The sequence below is a fragment of the Hippichthys cyanospilos genome, chromosome 3, assembly GCF_059441005.1.
Source record: "Hippichthys cyanospilos isolate Australia breed blue-spotted pipefish chromosome 3, RoL_Hcya_1.0, whole genome shotgun sequence".
NCBI classification, from domain to species: Eukaryota; Metazoa; Chordata; class Actinopteri; order Syngnathiformes; family Syngnathidae; genus Hippichthys; species Hippichthys cyanospilos.
The window spans coordinates 25,798,373-25,816,504 of NC_142371.1; the positions used below are offsets into that span (position 1 = coordinate 25,798,373).

General features: G+C 38.3%; 1 protein-coding gene and 1 long non-coding RNA gene across 8 annotated transcripts in view; one reads left to right on the plus strand and one right to left on the minus strand.

Annotated features, from left to right (window-relative positions):
- LOC148426525 (disintegrin and metalloproteinase domain-containing protein 22-like) overlaps positions 1 to 18,132 on the minus strand; it is a 65,060-nt gene that overhangs the window by 3,221 nt on the left and 43,707 nt on the right. For 2 of the 7 annotated variants that reach the window (XM_088409558.1, XM_088409562.1), the window contains 21 exons: positions 17,449 to 17,615; positions 16,238 to 16,322; positions 16,018 to 16,108; positions 15,880 to 15,931; positions 13,330 to 13,429; positions 13,121 to 13,192; positions 12,020 to 12,112; positions 11,858 to 11,938; positions 11,725 to 11,775; positions 11,454 to 11,517; positions 11,134 to 11,239; positions 10,935 to 11,054; positions 10,693 to 10,861; positions 9,108 to 9,219; positions 8,561 to 8,651; positions 7,166 to 7,219; positions 5,580 to 5,660; positions 5,226 to 5,426; positions 3,791 to 3,891; positions 3,650 to 3,716; positions 843 to 966 (listed from right to left, as the gene is read on the minus strand). In XM_088409558.1, coding sequence (XP_088265684.1) covers positions 843 to 966; positions 3,650 to 3,716; positions 3,791 to 3,891; positions 5,226 to 5,426; positions 5,580 to 5,660; positions 7,166 to 7,219; positions 8,561 to 8,651; positions 9,108 to 9,219; positions 10,693 to 10,861; positions 10,935 to 11,054; positions 11,134 to 11,239; positions 11,454 to 11,517; positions 11,725 to 11,775; positions 11,858 to 11,938; positions 12,020 to 12,112; positions 13,121 to 13,192; positions 13,330 to 13,429; positions 15,880 to 15,931; positions 16,018 to 16,108; positions 16,238 to 16,322; positions 17,449 to 17,615 — 2,082 coding nt within the window. Of the gene's footprint in view, positions 1 to 842; positions 967 to 3,649; positions 3,717 to 3,790; positions 3,892 to 5,225; positions 5,427 to 5,579; positions 5,661 to 7,165; positions 7,220 to 8,560; positions 8,652 to 8,925; positions 8,954 to 9,107; positions 9,220 to 10,692; positions 10,862 to 10,934; positions 11,055 to 11,133; positions 11,240 to 11,453; positions 11,518 to 11,724; positions 11,776 to 11,857; positions 11,939 to 12,019; positions 12,113 to 13,120; positions 13,193 to 13,329; positions 13,430 to 15,879; positions 15,932 to 16,017; positions 16,109 to 16,237; positions 16,323 to 17,448; positions 17,616 to 18,132 lie in introns of those variants that run through there. The other 5 variants (XM_088409560.1, XM_088409561.1, XM_088409559.1 and 2 more) reach the window with 5 other exon arrangements.
- On the plus strand, positions 10,661 to 11,709 carry LOC148426526 (uncharacterized). The gene is made up of 3 exons (XR_015864992.1): positions 10,661 to 10,827; positions 10,941 to 11,098; positions 11,176 to 11,709. It is a non-coding gene; the product is annotated as an uncharacterized LOC148426526 (long non-coding RNA).

Consider the following 18,132-nt stretch of genomic DNA (forward strand, 5'->3'; position numbering starts at 1 on the left):
ATGTCATGTATCGTACAGGAATTGTTGTATTAGAGTGCACAGTACGTGAGCAATATTTGGGGATGAAATTGATGTATAATTCATTTTATTGCTCATATTGTACTAAATGAATCCTTTTTTCTGTTTTATAGTACCGCTTCACTTTTTCTGTTTAGTTTCCACCAATCGACAAGAATGAACATGATTATGGAGTTAACATCATTCAAATCAAAAGCCAACAGTAATACTTCCAAGAATAATAAGTTAACTCTTTCAGTGCCAAGTATTATTGGAAAAGAAAACCTCGACTGGGCCACTATTTTTCAAATTTTCACTCACCTTTCAAGGCCGACAAAATATTGTATGTTATGTCGATGTAAATATGGGCGCTGCCATATGAAAGATTGACTTCCATTCTTCAGTTAGAATTGATGTAGGTAATAGCTGTGTTGTAAGTGTGGAAACACTGCCATCCAATGGTCACTGTTAGCACTACAGTGCTCAATTGCCTTATTTTAGGTAAGCATTAGTCAAGGGTGTCAACTCTTCTTCATAAAAAACGTTATTTATCATTGTTCTTACCATTTTAAAAGACTAGAATTCTCGTCCATGGTGCTGAATGAGTTAATAATGTGCAAGTTCCTGTAAGAAAATGCTTGCAATATGTCCACGGTATTAATTATTACATACTGTATGACCATTTGAAATATGATTATAGACATTAGCAAGAATCATGGAAGTTGATGATTTACTTTTGCGGGCCGATAAAATGATGTGGCGGGACGGATAAAGGCCCCGAACTTTAAGTTTGACAGCTCAGGTAGTTATGTAGTGTAGGTTGGCAGGCATGCAGAGCGACTGACCCTGGCGGTCTGCCTGTTTGCTTTCCGCTGGTCGTCGGGCAGAGGCGGCATGGGGTAAGGGTATCTCCTGCTGGATGCGATGGATCCTGTTGAAGAAGTGGGAGACTTGGCGGGGGAAAGGGTCCTGCCATGGAAAGAAAAGTTCCAAAATCAAAAACTTGAGTATTGCTACGAATAAATACAAAACGTCAAAGGTCAACGTTGCCCCTAAATGCTGCTATGGCTTGTCGGCAGAAGCAAACATAAGACCAGATCATCATCAGCTTGTATGGGCAACCTTAGGACAGTTTTGTAGATAGCAGATCACTTCCCAGCAGTGTGAGTGCACATCATGCTTCCCACAATTTTTTTTTTTTTTTTTTCAGTTTTTTTGCAGTTCATATCACCACATTTCCAAAGTGTGAGGAGCGCCGAGTGTGAAGATGGAGCGCACTAGAGCAGTGCTGGGAAAAGAGCTAAAGCAGCCTCGGCGGGAGACACTGACTGACTGACTGACAAGTCAAGGAGCCACAATGAACCTGAGCCTGACAACATGTGGAGGAGAGAAAGACAGAGGAGAATGTTTTCATTCAGGGAGTGCGGAATAGCAAGGAAGGGGAAGTTAGTTTTTAAAAAGCCTCATTTATGTATTTGGGAGTTATTTAATGTTCCAAGGTTTATTCACAACACTTTTGCCTGTGGTACGTCAAATTTAGAAGGTATTTATTTTTGACTGAATGAGGCTTTCAGGAGGACTTTCTACATTCTGGTTTATTAATCATTATGGAAACTTCACAAAAGAAATAGTTTGGAGAATTACCACGACTGCCCATTTAGGATTTATAACATCCATTGCATTAGAAAAAAAAAAAAATCAAGTATCTATCCTCCTATACCTATACAATATTAGCCAAACATTTGAAAACACTATTAAATTGCAACGGTGTTAAACACATTAAGAGCTCAACAAATTCAATCTATTACTGTAGAAAATGAAAATCCTGACAGAAAATTGAAAGTATTTTGCCAAGATGTGCAAAGCTTTTATCTCGGTGAAAAGTATCATTAGTGACGCAAACTTCTGACAGACGAGCCGGAAAAACAAACCAAACCAAAACATTGTTAAACAGTTATCTCCTGGAGTTTGTTAATACAATCTTTCTAGATACCACTACAAATGTCACTCCATGACACAGCGCTCTGCTCTTTAAATTAAATAAATATTTTGGGGTTTTTACCAAATAATTACATTCATTTCTTTTCACAATATAAATGACTTAAATAGAATAATCTTTCTATAATTCTATTGTGCAACATAAATCAATCTATAGTCAAATGCTGGTTTAGTAAAGTACATTTTAAAAACACTATTCATCTGTTTACGTATGTATGTACAGTATGTATGTATGCATGTATTTATTTATCCCATTATCTAATTAGTTTAGAAATATTTACTTCAAGCCACTTCACCAGCGAATAAATGGCATTTGAATACAGTGAATGCCCCACCCCCATCTCTCCTCTGTTGTTATGGAAACAATGTAGTTGTGGGCCCAGTGTTCAGAGTGGCAACCCGGGGGAGCACAGTGACGGTCACACAGTCACACACTGGGCTGACACACACACACTTTGACGCCACAACGATTAACATGCATACGCAAGTGAACGCGAAGGAGTCGAAAGAGAAAACGTGTACGCTCATATTACACAAAAAGATATTATGGAAAAGCAACAAGCGCCAGACAAACAAACCTTGACATTTTTTTTAAATGCTTAGCAGCAACCCCGTACTGATACTGATTTTTTTTTTTTTTTGGATTGATTCATTTCAATTTGCTTGGCAAAGCCACAAATGAAAGCAAAGACAGTGAGGGGAAGGAGGAGGAGGACGAGGGGTTCCGGACAAGCAGGACACAATCCGAGATAATACCTAAGGTATGGTCCTTGCGTGTTTTTATTCACATCTTCTACCCATTTAGTTACATCATAATACTCTGTTTTGTCGTGAGGGGTTAAATACCTGTGGGAAGGGAGGGGGTGATAGACACAAACAAGGGGAGGAGAAGGAATGAAAAGGAGCCAAGTGATGGGACGGGGAGAGGAAGATTAGACATTTTTTTAAGAGAGCAGAGCAGAGACATCCTGAACGGACAGCACGATGCAACTGGACAGTGGATGAACTCCATGGGAGAGAAGAAAAATAAAAAAATCACACATATACATAAAAACATACACACACATACACACACCACCCCGCATTGTGCATTCCAAGGCTAGGTTACACGATTACATCATTCTCTTGTCGGTGGCAAGCTTGCGATGCAAAGAGATACGCAGCCCGTGCACATGGTTGTCATCACGGTGCATTCGCAGGCATACGGTAAATAAGACCTGACGTTCATGAGAGCACTTTGTTAAATACGCCTACGGTGGACATATTTTGTATTGACAGAGTCAAAACTGAACCATTTCAAGCAGGAGTGGACAAACTTTGGTGATCAAAGGCGTTTTTTGTTTTTTTTTCAGTAAAATATGACTATTCGTCACAACAATAATAATTCTTATTTCAAATGTTAATATTTAAAAATGCATCCTAGGTAACCTTATGATTATTTAAAAAAACATAGCATTTATAATGTAAAATTGCTTAATTTAAGATATTTTTCCTATTATTTGCAATGAAAGAAAAAAAAGTGATATAAATGATTAATGAACAAAAAACAAATACATTGAATAAAGTTTGTCCATTCCAAATTATTATTATTATTACTTTTTGTCCTCCCTTGTCACATGACCAAGCTCACAGCCGCTCATCAAATGGAACTTACTCTGTGGAGTTTGAGCGAGCGCGGAACTTCTTCCCTTTCAGTTTCTTGCGATGGCCACTCATGTTTCCTGGCGATAGACGGACACAAAAGTCATGGCGTGTACGGGAGGGACGAGTTCCTGCGGCTTTCGTTGAGCGTTACCTTGCCACGAGTTGCTCCTCGGTCGGCCGTTTTCACAAATGTCGGAGATGTGTTTGGCGTCTGGGATTCTCTCGCTCCAGGAATGGGACAGCCCATTAGATCTACAGATGCATGCACAAACAAGGATGTCAAACCTTACGTTTTTTTGTTTTTTTTTTGTGGCAGTCAAAATGCAGATTTGACAAATGATGGCTAAAAGTGACAGGATACTCTTTAAGCTCAATGATATGACACTAAAAATGAAATGGAAGCTTTACAATTCAGAATTGGGCAGACATTGACAAGGAAAAAGTAAGATCAGTTTTACAGCAAAAATCATGGTTGTACAGAAAATCAAAAGAAGATAAGAAAGAATAAGAATAAGAAAAAGAACAATGAGGTGAATGAAGAGCAAGAAAAAGAACAAGAAAGAGAAAGTAAAAGAAGAAGAACAAGAAGAATGAGGAGGAAGAGGAGCAAAATACGTTAAAAAGAACAAGGAAGAAAAGGTGGATGGCAAGCAAGTAGGAAAAGAAAGGAGAAAAACAAGAAAAAGAGCAAGAAAAAGGTGGAAGATGAAGGAGGATGATAATGAAAAAAGAATGTAGATAAAAACTAAAGAGAAAAGAAAAAGGAAGAAGAAAAAGGACGATGGAGAAAAAGGAGGAGGTTGAGGTAGAGCAAAAAGAAAAAAGATCCAGAAGAAAAAAGGTAGAAGAAAAAATAGAAGAGTAACAAAGAGGAAGAAGAACATGGAAAAAAAATAGGAGAAAAATACATTGAAAACGAAATTAAAGAAGAAAAAGAGGAGGATGAATTCAAGAATGAGAGAGGAGGAAGAACAATTAAAAAAAGAGGATATGGAAGAAGAAATAAAAAAGAATAAGAAAAAAGAAGACAAAAGCGGAAGAAGAAGAAGGGTGAAGAAGAATGAGGAAGACCAAGAAAAAAAAGAAAGTAGAAAAAACATGAAATAAGAGAAAAATGAAAACAGAAGGAAGGAGTAAGAAGATGAACAGGAAAAAGAACAAGTAAGAGGAAGAACAAAAGGAGTAAGAAGAAAAAATAAGGAAGAAGAAAAAGAAATAGAAAAAAAGCAGAGGAAGACAAATGAAGAGGAGGATGAAGATGAAGGAGCGAGAAAACAAAATGAAGGATGAATGAGAAAAAGAAAGCAGAAGGAGGAGGAACAATGGCACAAAAGAACAAGAAAAAGAACAAGAGGAAAACCAAAGCAATAATACAAGAAAAAGATGAAGACAAAAGAACACAAGAAAGCACAAGAAAAAGACTGAAGAGCAACAAGAAGAGGAAATAACAAGAATAAAAAGATGAACAAAAACAAAAATGACCGCCCTGACCGAAAGATGGCGCCAATGTTACCGCTTATGCTTACATACACACACGCACCGTCAGAAAAATGCGTGAATGAGTGAAAGATGGCGAGATGGCACACCTGAAGCCAAACACTGAGAGGTTGTGCGTAATGGACGGGATGGAAGGAGTGAAGGACAGGGCGCATATCTGAAGGTGCGACAGACACGCTGACCTCTTCTTGGAGCTGCAGCCCGAGTTGGTGCTCACGCCGGGCGGCATGTCGCTGTAGAACGAGTCGCCGTCGCTCGGCTTTGTGGCGTAGTCGCCCGGCGGCATTTGCCTGCGCGTACGACACACACGCCCGTCATCGGGACGTACTCCACATACAAACTGCAAAGATTTTGTCTTTCTCTTTTCCAGCGCTGCTGCAACCAATCCATACATTACAGTATTCTAGCGAGGAGCAAAATGAAGCTTCGTGAAGCATCTGTACTTTTTCGAAACTCCTCTAGATGGTGCTCTTGGTTGAAAGATGAACACTCGTGCGCGGAATTCTTTGAAGAGAGGGCAGAGTCTAGAAGAGTCCAAAAGTATCACGAGTGCTTCGTGAAGCTTCATTTATCCATCACTGCAGTATACAGTGTTCCCCCACTACATCGCGGTTCGGTTATCGAACCTTCACTCTAGAGCTGATTTTCATTTAGGACAATAACTTTTTCCTTTACAGATTTACGTTGGTTTTTTTCTTGCATTTCTTTTTCCTTTTTTTTTAAAGGAAAAAAAAAATCGCACTCTACAGGAAATTTCTTTTATGACCGTAAATATTACAGGTCTAACTTGCTATTTTTCTTGATTTTTCCCTACAAGCAAGCAAGCCAGACTAAAATATATTAATTTTGTGTATTTTTAAGAAAATATAGATACAAGTTTGTAAATGTGCAACATGCATTCTCTTTTGAAATGAAGAAATTACATGCATCCAATTACATGCATTTTTTTTTTTAATCAAAGTTACTTTTTCTCTCAAATTAGTTTTTATTGTTTCTAGGATTGTTCTTTTGGTTTGTATTTATGTTTGGAGAATTAGTTGAGTAGACTACAACTTCCGAAAACTATTGGCCTTTCCTTCATAAGTAAATACATTTAAAATAAACCCTGAAAGCTCATATATGAAGTCAATTGACAGACAAAAAAATGGACATTTTGACCATAATTGTAATTAGTTTTTGTTTCATAAAATGTACAAAATGCAATTTCAATTAGTAAGTGTTTTACTGTTTAAAAGACTCTCTATTTTATATCGATATCAATACTCAAACCCAAAGACATATTTTTACATTTACATTTTATACATTAATCCCAGGTTTTTGATTTATTTATTGTCATTTTTTTCTCAAGTGTTTGGCTAAATACAATCCAAACATGGCTGGTAATAGATGATTAATTATTAGTAATTGAGCTACTTTAAAACCCACTTTAATTACTTACTAAATACCTAATAAAGTATCCCAAACTAAATAAATGATTAATTTATTACTTAATGACCCAAAGTAATCAATTACCTTTGTGCTTAATCAACCAAGTAATTGATTGCGTAAGTACTTAATTACTTCAAGTAATTGAATACTTTTATTCTTAATTCCCTAGTCTTTTACCTTAGTACTTCATTACCTAAAGTAATCTTCCTTTAGTAGTTAACTATCAAAAGTAGTACTAAGCAGTGCTTACCTTATTTAATTCCAGCCATTTTTAGACCTCCCATTCGCCAAACACTTGAAAATATTTTGAAATAGAGTGGGATTAAAAGCCTGGACTCTAAAAAAAAAAAAAAAAAACGCTAAAATGTCTTTGGATTGAAAAAGCTCATTTTAGTAACTTCTTGATTAACCTTGCTAATCAGCGATGCTAATTTGCCATCACGATTGACATACAGTAAGAGAACTAAAAGTGATGTGTGGCAATCACAGGTAAATATGAAGCAAACTGGGCCCAGAAAATGCAACAGTTAAGAATAAACAAGCACAGCCTTCATTAAACATTTATGCTCAGCGCGTGTAAAATTTTGTTGAGTGAACAAACCGGCAGAATCTTCGATGAACCTCCGACTCCACGTAGCATCTCCGCTTATAACTCCTGTGAAGAGGCGGAGCATTACTCAGCACTGGAACACAACTGCTGCCAAATGTGTTGCATCATCACCATGTTTATTATTATCATAGCTTCAAGCCCAATATCTCCTTCAAAGAACAATGCACATTCATGCGTCGATAACCAGACTAGGTACACCGAAAGCATGCCTCCAAAATATTTTATAGCATCGACATCAACCTTGCTGTTAAGTTGTGAGTCAAACGGAGCCATCTGAGAATTAAAATCATGTTGCCTGCATTTTTCAGGTCAAGGCTTCTGTTTGGTTAATTTATAATCCACACATTCATTAAAATATCATTTGTATGCGTTTTTGTTACAATTCGATTGAATCATTTTTAAATACAATTGTATATTATTCTTTTTTTAACCAAATAAGCAAAAATGACCCAAGCATATTGGGTGTTACCTGAGAGTCTTTGACACATTGGATACACACACTTCCGGGTCATTTTAACCCCGAGACATTGTAGTTTGATAACAAAGGGATCATGCATTATTGAACTCTGAAATTTTGTCACTGTCTGGGTGAAATTTCAGCTCCCTACTACCGTATTTTCCGCACTATAAGGCGCACCCCCGATTAATAACGTATGTTCAAACTTTTTCCATATATAAGGCGCACTGGATTATAAGGCGCACCCTCAATTAATGACATATTTTCAGTTTTTTAATCACAGTATAGTAATACTCAAATTAATAACAATAATACCTCAAATAACTCTAAACTCTCAATAGCATAATAACTCAATGTTAATATGAGCAACCTTGTTCAACTGTAAACCCACAAAGGAGCTGCAGGTAAAGCTTATTTTATCAGTTCATTCCCCATCTACCAATCCCAATCTCAATATTGATCCATATATAAGGCGCACCTGATTATAAGGCGCACCATCAGCTTTTGAAAAAAATGAAGGCTTTTAGGTGCGCCTTATAGCGCGGGAAGTACGGTAAGTTCTTTCAACGCTAATTCTTTGATGTGAATTGCCTTTGATGTAAAGATTAGTTTGGAAAAAATACTGCACAGGGGATAAATAAAGAAATATGAGCGTTATTATGAAGTTTTATCATGCCATATGTGATGCATCCCAAATTAATAACCCAAATTCTTTCACAGACCCTCTGCAGTGAGGACACGGACCACCAGGTGTCCGTGAACCCCACTTTGAGAACCACCGATCAAAAGTGTCTTTAAATGCTCCACATTATTATGTTTGGATCATATTTTGGACACAGCTCCAGTTGCCTTGCATTCGATTGCGCAGGTGTACCTAATAAAGCGGCAGTTGTGAAAAGAATACACTTTCGCGTTGCATAATCACTCACTTGTAGCACCAGGCCGTCACGGCCAGTATGAGGGCGAGGAAGAGGATGGAGCCAACAATGGCGCTGATGATGATGTTGGTACTGGTGATGCCTGACGCACAGCAAGAGGGACACACGCTTGTGTTATTGTCTGCGCACGTTCAAGCAAGTAGACGACAAACAAAAGCACACGCAACACACACATTTGAAAAGGAGAGTGTTGACGGAGCAAAAGAGGGACAAGGGCTTAACCACTAATAGCTTCTTAATCTTTATTATTCTTAAGGGAGTTGTAGGATCCCTAAATTGAATTTGGGATGGCAAGAGGAGGAAGAATCAGGAAATTCCAGGCAAAAATGAATCAATAAAATTCACTCAAATCTAACCTCAAGCGACTTCGCCAAAGACATCGGCCTGTCAACAAAGAATGTGTTAAAAAAAAAAAGAAAAACATAAGGAGTGAATGGCGATGAACAGAAGCATGAAATATTCAAACAGAGCAACAGAAATAAAAGTTAAATGTGGACGAGATAAAGCGGATACCGTAGGAACGAAGCGAGAGCGCTACCTGAAACCGAGGCCGTGGGTCCAACTAAAAGATAGCTGAGGGACGACGTGGAGTTGCAGTCCTCGCCGGCCCAGCCCAGGTAACACACACACTTCAGCTCATTGCTGCACACCTGCATTCAAATGAACGTCAAAACGCAAATTTGAATTAACGCCGACCGTCGGATGGATTGGAGAGACGCGATTACGGTCACGAAGTCAGCGATGGCTCGCAACGGGAAAGGGATAGAGTTCACTTGAGATGTGAGATTAATAAATTCTGCGAGGATGTTCATAACACAAAACATCCATATCTCAAATCATTTTTACCCTTTGAAATGACTGGTAATACCATTAATCTGTTCCAGCGTCTGACCAAAAAAAAAAAAAAAAAAAACACCTGAAGGTTTTGTGAGCGTGAAGATGAATACATTTTTTTGGACAAAATTATACAGCTAAACAGGTCACGTTTGTAGTTCTTTGCAGAGAAGAAAAGAACGCAAACAGCGGGTTGTGATATATTCAGATGTGCTGCTCTAACCTCATCTTTGCATTTTGCTGTTTGCATTAAGGTACACAGATTTTTGTTTTCTTTATTTTTTCTTGTTTTTGTCATGGCATTACATCAATATTGGTATGTAATTTATATTGATGTAATATAATTTGTCTTTTCTATTATATCACACTTTGTTAGTCATTATTTTTTATGGTTCTTGAAAGGGTTAGATTAATTTAATTGCTCTTTAAGTGCAATTGCAATAAACTTGATTCTATAACGTAATATAATATGAAACACCATAGTACAAGATAATATAATTTGTCATATATCATTTGATTGCATTAAACAGACACATCATATCATATATCATATCATATCATATCATATCATATCATATCATATCATATCATATCATATGAACCAGACTCGCATCTCTTATTATATTCAATTATATTATATTAAACTGACTCATATTGTATCATATCATATTAAATTCAATTATTTTAGAATCACTCAAATTGTATCACATATCATATTATATTAAATTATATTATATTAGACTCACATAGCATATCTTATTATATTAAAAGCTCATATATTATATAGGTCATATTGTACTGGACAGACTCACATATCCATTATCATCACAAGGGCCACAGGCTTGCTGGTGCCTATCCCAGCTGCCTTTGGGCAGTAGGCGGGGGACACCCTGAACTGGTTGCCAGTCAATTGCAGGACACACAGAGACGAACAACCATTCTGCACCCAATCACACCTGAGGTACAATTTAGGATGTCCGCTGCACCTGCCATGCATGTGTTTGGAGTGTGGGAGGAAGCCGGAGTGCCCACAGAGAACCCACGCGGGCTCGGGGAGAACATGCAAACTCCACACAGGAAGGCCGGAGCATGGTGAATTTTGAACTCGGGTCCCTTTCACTGTGAGGCGGACGTGCTATTCACTGCGCCACCGAGCCGTCACATAACACATATTATCTAAAATATATTATAAAACAGACTCGTGTCATGTCACGTCCTATATCATCACATAGCACGAGGCCACCCGTATGAATCTTTGATGACGCCTGACTGCACGAGCGCTTTCGTACCCCGTGTCCCGAGCAGATGCTTTTGTCAGTGGTCCCGGGGCAGGTGCTGAAGTTGAACTGCTGGATGGTGAGACACTTGTGGTTGAGACAGATGCGATCTGTCCCGCAGGCCGTGCCGTCCTCCACGTAGCCCAGGTCGGTGTCTCCGTCGATCATCACGTGAGCGCCACTGGCACACGCACACGCGCATAGAGTCAATTTGGTGGTTAACCCTGGTTTTGTGGTTAACACTGACTGCGTACCTGCAGTCCAAAGAGGCACTGTGTCTCGCCACTGAGAAGGAGGTCAGTCCTCCTTGAAGTTCTCCCAGTCGCGGGGCAGGTGAGATGTTGGAGCACAGAAGATAACCACAGTGAACATCCCTGAAACACCCACGTGAAAATTAGAGAACAGAAACGACGCACAGGTAAAAGCCACCTTAAAAAACAAAAGAAAACGTACTGCTTGTTACACTGGATCCACGTGTCTTTGTCCCGCCCACAGTTGCCCTTTTCCGTGCCCTCGATGTTGAGCTTCTCGTAACAGAACTTATCAGCTGCTGTGGCCTCTGGACGGTAAACCACATTGTACCATGTCACAGATTGAGAGTGCGCCTCATGTACCAAGCATGCAGGAGACTTTTGCTTGAGTGAAAGGTTGTAGGTTTGAATAGCAAATGGTCTTCCAAAATATGGAAGTATGGCTAGTGGAATATATCTCCCTCTGTATTAAAAACACGGAAATATTTAATGAACCAAACAAGTATACCATATTGCACTTACTCTCTCCCCAAATGTACTTGCACTGTTTGTCTTTGGTTTTGCACCTCCCGTTAAAGCAGCGGCCCTAAAGAGGAATAGTGTACATATGAAGAGTGTTTATATAAATGTTCAAAACAAGGTTAATGTATTTTTTTCCCCCAAAATACCTGTATGACATTCAGTATTTATTGAGTGCAAGATTGAACACAAAGTATGTGTAACAAAGTATAGCAAACTACAATAAAAATGTACAGCAAAACCTTGGTTGCAAACAGTTGCGGGACTGTCTCACCTGGTCTTTCTCACACGTGTAGCCATCCATCTTATGCACATTTGGCGGACACTGCGAAAACAAAGAAAGACCACATGAAGATCTTTTGGTCGCTCGAGTAGTTTGGCTTAGAGTTCGAAAGTCTTGCGCTCACCTGGCTGGAGTTTCCCGTGCAGTTTTCGGGAATGTCGCAGTCGTTCACCGCATCTCGACACACGACCCCCATGAATTCCATCTGTGGGAGCAAAACAAATGACATCATCATTTACAGGGGGCTTCTTCAAAAAGAAGGGCCTGGGAGCGAATCCTTTCCAACCTGGCAGTTATTGCAGCAGAGTCCGTTGCTGCATTTCGAGCCTTGAGTAAAGGTGCACTTCTTACAGCAGTTTTCTCCCTCTCGTGCGCACTCCTGTTAAGAGAGCAGCTTTTTTTTTAAATACTGATTCAGTCAAATGGTTATTTCATGTTACGCTTGCCTTTAATAACATTTCACCAGACAATTCTCTTGGCAAACTTGAATCATTTATCATGCTTCATTAGGCTCCCAAGTCTGATAGCCTATGATGCTGCTGCTGGGTAATTAGGCTATCACAAAAACATTAATTGTTACAAATGTATCCAGAAAAGCACACTACAGGCTGCATTATCAAACTTGAAGGGGTCCCTTTCTTATTTGAAATAAATACATTGGTTTTTTTAAATATTTTTTTGGGGGAGGGGGGGTCCCCCCTTTATTGGAAAATTGCAATGGAAGTTTATCAGTGATTTTTAAAGAATGTTTGGATCTTAAAAAAAATAATAAAGAATTTTGCACCATTAGAGAGCCAGACTTTTCCCTATCAAATAGCAGTGCTTCAGTGTGAGTTTAGTTTGAAGTTGTAATATCACGATTAACCACTAGATGGCAGACAAGCTCCATAGAGCTTAACCCTATATGGCACAATGGTAATTTCAGGAAAAAAAAACTGAATGAACCTTAAAAGCTTTGCGTATTTTTGAGGATACTATAAAAAAAAGCAAGATTTCTCCCAATATCTCGGGATGTAGGCAAGATCTCCAAAGCACCAATTCACACAAATTCAGAAAAGGACAAGCACTGGAAAGGAGAGCTTGCATCACACTGAGTTTGAGTGAAATTGCAAGTAAATAGAACTGAGTCAACAGAGGTTTGATTATAATGCTTTATAAAATGTAAACTATTCTCCAAAGTTAATGTTTGTGAGCCCTACGATATTATGATGCATATTGGTGCAATAAAAACTGATATATAGACATTTTGTCTATATTTAAACTTGAATTATTTTCATAGATCTTTTTCGAAAGTGCGTGCTTCTTTTTGGCTCCCAGTAGTACTGATGAAAAATTGTGTCTGGCTCTATCATTAAATTCCTATCGAATCTAATTGACAGAAACTCACCACCGGGCTGCCACAGTCGCAGTCCTCCCCTGGCTCCACAAAGCCATTGCCACATTCAGGAGGGTCCAGCAGCTGGAGAAAAAAAACAAAACATTATTCATCAAAATAAAAGTGGAAACATTTCCATCTTGGATTTGAAACTACATCTTTATATATTATTACGTGAATCTGAGTGGAGAAAATGACTGTACTCTGTGTTGTAGACATACTTTGAGAGGCTTGTTGAACAGACAGGTTCCTCCACCACTGTTTAGGAAGTTGTAGTATTCCTCCACATTGCAGTCCGAGAACCTCTTGGGCAGGTAGAAGCTGTTCAGCACAACCACAGCATATACGCGCCAATAGCATAAATGTCAGCATTTGTCACTTGGAATTCTCACAGTTGAGAGGAGAGCCTTTCTATGACTCAATAACTATAGAACTGGGAATGGAATAAGTGATACTTAGTTTGTCAAGAACCTTAATTGACGTGGAACATTTATTGTCTAGCCCTTACACAGGATCATTGTTTTTTATTACTCAAAAAAATAGTATCAGAATTCTGCACCATTGAGACATCTCTGTCTCATTCTCATACAAACACACACACACACACACACACACACACACACACACACAGCAAATCAAACCTGTGAAAACAGAACACTGAGAGGAGTTAGGCTGCTCAGACATGCAGACGCTGAAGAGAAAAAAAAAGTCGGCGTCAATGGACATGGCTGAGGGCGCTCACTGAATACATTGAAATGTCTGAAATACCACTGAGTCTATTTGAGTGAGAAGACAGATGACAGAGTGTTCTGTCACGTGACCTCTTCACATGTTGCCGTCGCTAAGCTAGCAGGTGTACTGAACTGGATGTGTTAGATGGGAACCCAATCGAGGGGGGTGTGGAAAGAAGGTGTGAGTTTCCAGTCGGGTTGTTCATGATGAGACTGACATTGCAGACAGTATCAATCGACTACATATGGATGACACAAGATGGTGAGAAGACCAATGTGAAGCTACCTAAAGAACAGTATTTCCACAAATGGTGGCTCAGCTGCAGATGGTGAGGAACAAATTGATGTGCCTTGAGATTTGAGTGTGTTTTTTGTGATTTTTTATTTATTTATTTTTTGGTTGCCTTGACTTTCAGGCAAATATTTTAGCGCATATTGCAGTAAGCTCTACTACAAGTTTTTTATTCCTCACAGTTTCTGAGATGCAGACCAGTTGTTGGGGACCAAAGCTTTAGGAACAAATATTTGAACATAAACAGTGGAGCAACACATATAGACAGAAAATTAGGGGGGTCGGATTAATTGCAATCAATTTATTACACTCATAGTGAATTATTATTTCTGTTTTTATGGTCAATCCAATTATGTGTCATTGTGTGTGGCATAAATTGTTAAGCTTCTGTTGTGGGTGGGAGTGCACGTTCAAGAGCAGAAGAAAGACGCGAAGATGGAAGGTCACGTGAGAGTTGAGTGTCCAATGAACGGGAAGCTTAACTTTAAAATAATGGCCAGAGGGCACAGCTGATAAATGTAAAGTGATTTGCATTCTTTGCAAGCAAGCTGAAATGTAGCTTACCACATTAATGCGAAGCACCTAGCAGCAACTGCAGGCGCAGAGAACAAAACTTGCCCACGCGCATATTAGAATGAGTCTGCCACTGACAGAATGGACAATGTTTTATTTTAATATCACATTCTTATTGTTTGATGATTGACAAAAAAAACAGCATTGCTCCACCTTATGGTCGAAACAAAACGTTGCAGCCAGCGGTTGGAACTAGTTGGAATTATGCGGCCCTAAGGTGGCCAAAGAAAAGCAAAATCAATTCCATTGAATTGTAAGTAAACAAAAACAATGTTGCTAAGTGTTTAATTCTTGACATGTTATTTAAATATATAATGACTATATCTATGAGTTCTCAGTGACTATTTGAGGCATGGTGTCTATTATAGAGTGACAGCCACTATTTGAGGAAATACGGAAAATAAATTAAAACTAAGCTGACTGACCGCCGACTTTTGCCAAAAAAGAAGACATATAGAATCAGACCACAACATTAGGTACACCTGCACAAGCTGATGAGCTCCAGTATAAATTTCGTTTCAAAATCCTGCCCTTACAAGTGTAAAAATAATCAGTTTTGACTGATGCTGCTAAAGCTATTCATTCAATATAAGAAAGATGTTTAGAACTAAGCATCTTGTCAAATGAATACCTTTCTGACAGCATCATTCATAACTGAGTTGTCATGTTTTGTTGGCAGAATATTTATATTGGATCTCATATGAGATTAGGTATCCTTAATGAGGTGTCCACTTGATAACATACATGAAAATTATTGTTCAATAATGCCAAATACAGTCGGTACAGACTAAAGGCGCATGAGACTGTTTTTGCTGACATCATTTGAACAAAGAGAGACGTTTGGTTGTGATGGCTGACAACCATTCTGCCAAGGCTGTGGTTCAGAAGAGCACAAGCAATGTTCTAGCCGGGCTTCTGCTCACCTGCTGTCCCATTTGGGATAGAGGGGAAGCGCAAGAAATATTTAAGAGGGGGTGTTGACAAACGCACAACACAAAATCACAATGACACAGTTACATGTTTTGTTTGTAACAGCATTATGAAAGAACACTACAGACAATAGTCATGGGCTGACACCTGCTGGTGGGTTCTCTAACTGCAACATTATTATGTTTTTTTTTTCGTTGGGGAGGGGGGGGCTTTCAGTTAGTGTCTTCATGAACATTTTTACTTACCCAACATCATCCATGATGCAACCTGACCAACGATCGTCACACTTGCACTCTCCTGTAGAAAAAAAAAATCAATTGCGGTAAAACTTGTGATAGAAATCACAAGGATTATGAATGATGGATTTAAGAAGGAAAATGCACCATTAAGGATCCTCTTCTTATCAGAGAAGATGCCAATGTTCTGCCCCAGGGACTGAGCCAGCGTTATGGCCATCTCATCTGTTTTTCCATACTGATAAAGAGAGACAAATGGACAACAACAAAACTATTGGATTAGTCTGACCAGAGAAGATGATTATAAATCAAGCGCTCTCTATGGTGGCTCGGAGCAGCTAGATGCACTTAGCAATTCAAAGGTTACCTCATTGACACCTCCCCCTTTGGTGAGGGAGCAAACTCCGCCCATGTAAGAAGCTCCGCCCCAGCTGCTGTGAAAACGGTTCCCACTGATAACACCAACATGAAATTGAAATTAGGGATGTTCAATACCTCTTTTTCCCCATGCCAAATAAACCTCAATGGTGGTTACAAAAAAGACTGATTATGTACAATACGTTCAAATTTGACCATGACTGAATTATTATATATTTTGAATTTATTTTCATTTCAAATTCAGCGCAGTTATAAAGAATAAATCAGGTGGAACACAATACAGTATTTAATCTTAGCAAACATTTCTACTTGAAAAATGACAGACTGTAGAAACAAACCGTTGTGAGTTTTTAGAATTTAACAGGATTTGTATTGATTTATTTTTCTTTACAAAAAAGAGCAGTTATTATGTAACAGGAAACATACATACTTTGGTCAAAAATGTGAATGACTATAGTAAGTGTAACACACTCTAATCTCAAACTCATAATTATGGCAAAATATATTAAGAATTAAGGCGTTTTTCTTTTCTATTTTTTTTTTGCAATTGTGAGTAGGCAATGGACCTATTTTAGGTGTTCCTGTTCTGAACTTCATTGCATTGAAAAAAAAGTTTAAAGTAGTGTTACTGACTAAAATAGTTCACCCAAACTCTTATCGCTGAATCACATTTATGGCAAGACACATTTAGTACAATACATAAAGCAGCATAAGTTAAAAAAAAAATAAATAAATTGCAGTGGACAGTCATTAAAAGTAAAAATAAAACTACCGTTAAAGGGACATTCTTATTTAGTCATTTTCAGAAGTAAAAGAAATTAAATTTTGTCTATAATCAATGTGATACTGTAATCATTTTTATTTACAATGAATACCTTAAAATCACATTGTCCAGAGCAAGTGGAAAAACGTGTTTTTAAAGATGTTAATTGTACAAAAATATATTTCATTCAATTAGACAAAATAACTCTTTACTGCTAAATATGTCTAAATAATTGTATTATCCCTTCAAAGTTGACATCTGCCAAATTAATGACATTACATCAAAGCCATAAAGACCAAATTTCAGAATTTAGAATTTTATACAAAACATTTTCATTATAATTTAAATGCTTGGGAAAGTGTCATTTTTTTCACATTTTTGCAAATGAAAAAATGTCATTGTCCAAATAGTGTTTCTCTTAAATTTGCGGCACTCACGAGAAGAGGTGAACAGAGTCGCATCGTTCCTTGATGAAATCTTTGCGGTACTTCATGAACTCCCTCAGGGTCACCATGGGGTCATCGTCAATGTTGAATTTGTTATCGGCGGACCACGTTTCCATGGCGACAAGCACAATGCGTGTATTGAGCTGTTCCTTGAAAATCTGGGGAAATCAGAGATGCTTCAAAACTTCATTTCATTACTCACAAATTATGGAAAATTATTAAAAGATGAGAAGAATAAAGATTTAGATTGGAGGTGGGGATTTTTTTTCTTTCATGAGCGGGTATTCCAGTTTTAGAAAGTGTTTCTAGGGCCACAATATGATGATGCATAAAATTATCTCTTTTTTTTTTTTTTAATAACAGTTCAGTTGAGGCTTTCTTTGTTTTCAAAAACTGCATTGCAGACCAGATTTAATGCTTGCGTGGGTTGTATATGCCCCACCGTCTATATAATAAGTTGTTCGCTGCAGTTTTATGAGTTGTCACTTGAAGGAAAATTTCTGACTGTGGCTATGGAAAGAAATTCAACTCTCACATGGAAATCGATCGCAACTTTCTGAAGACGAGCTGCTTCATATGATCTTTTTCAAGGGCGAGACAAAAAAAAAACGCTCGACCTTTTTGCATCTGAGCTTGACGAAGCGATCGGCTTACAGCCGTGACCCGGCAAACCGC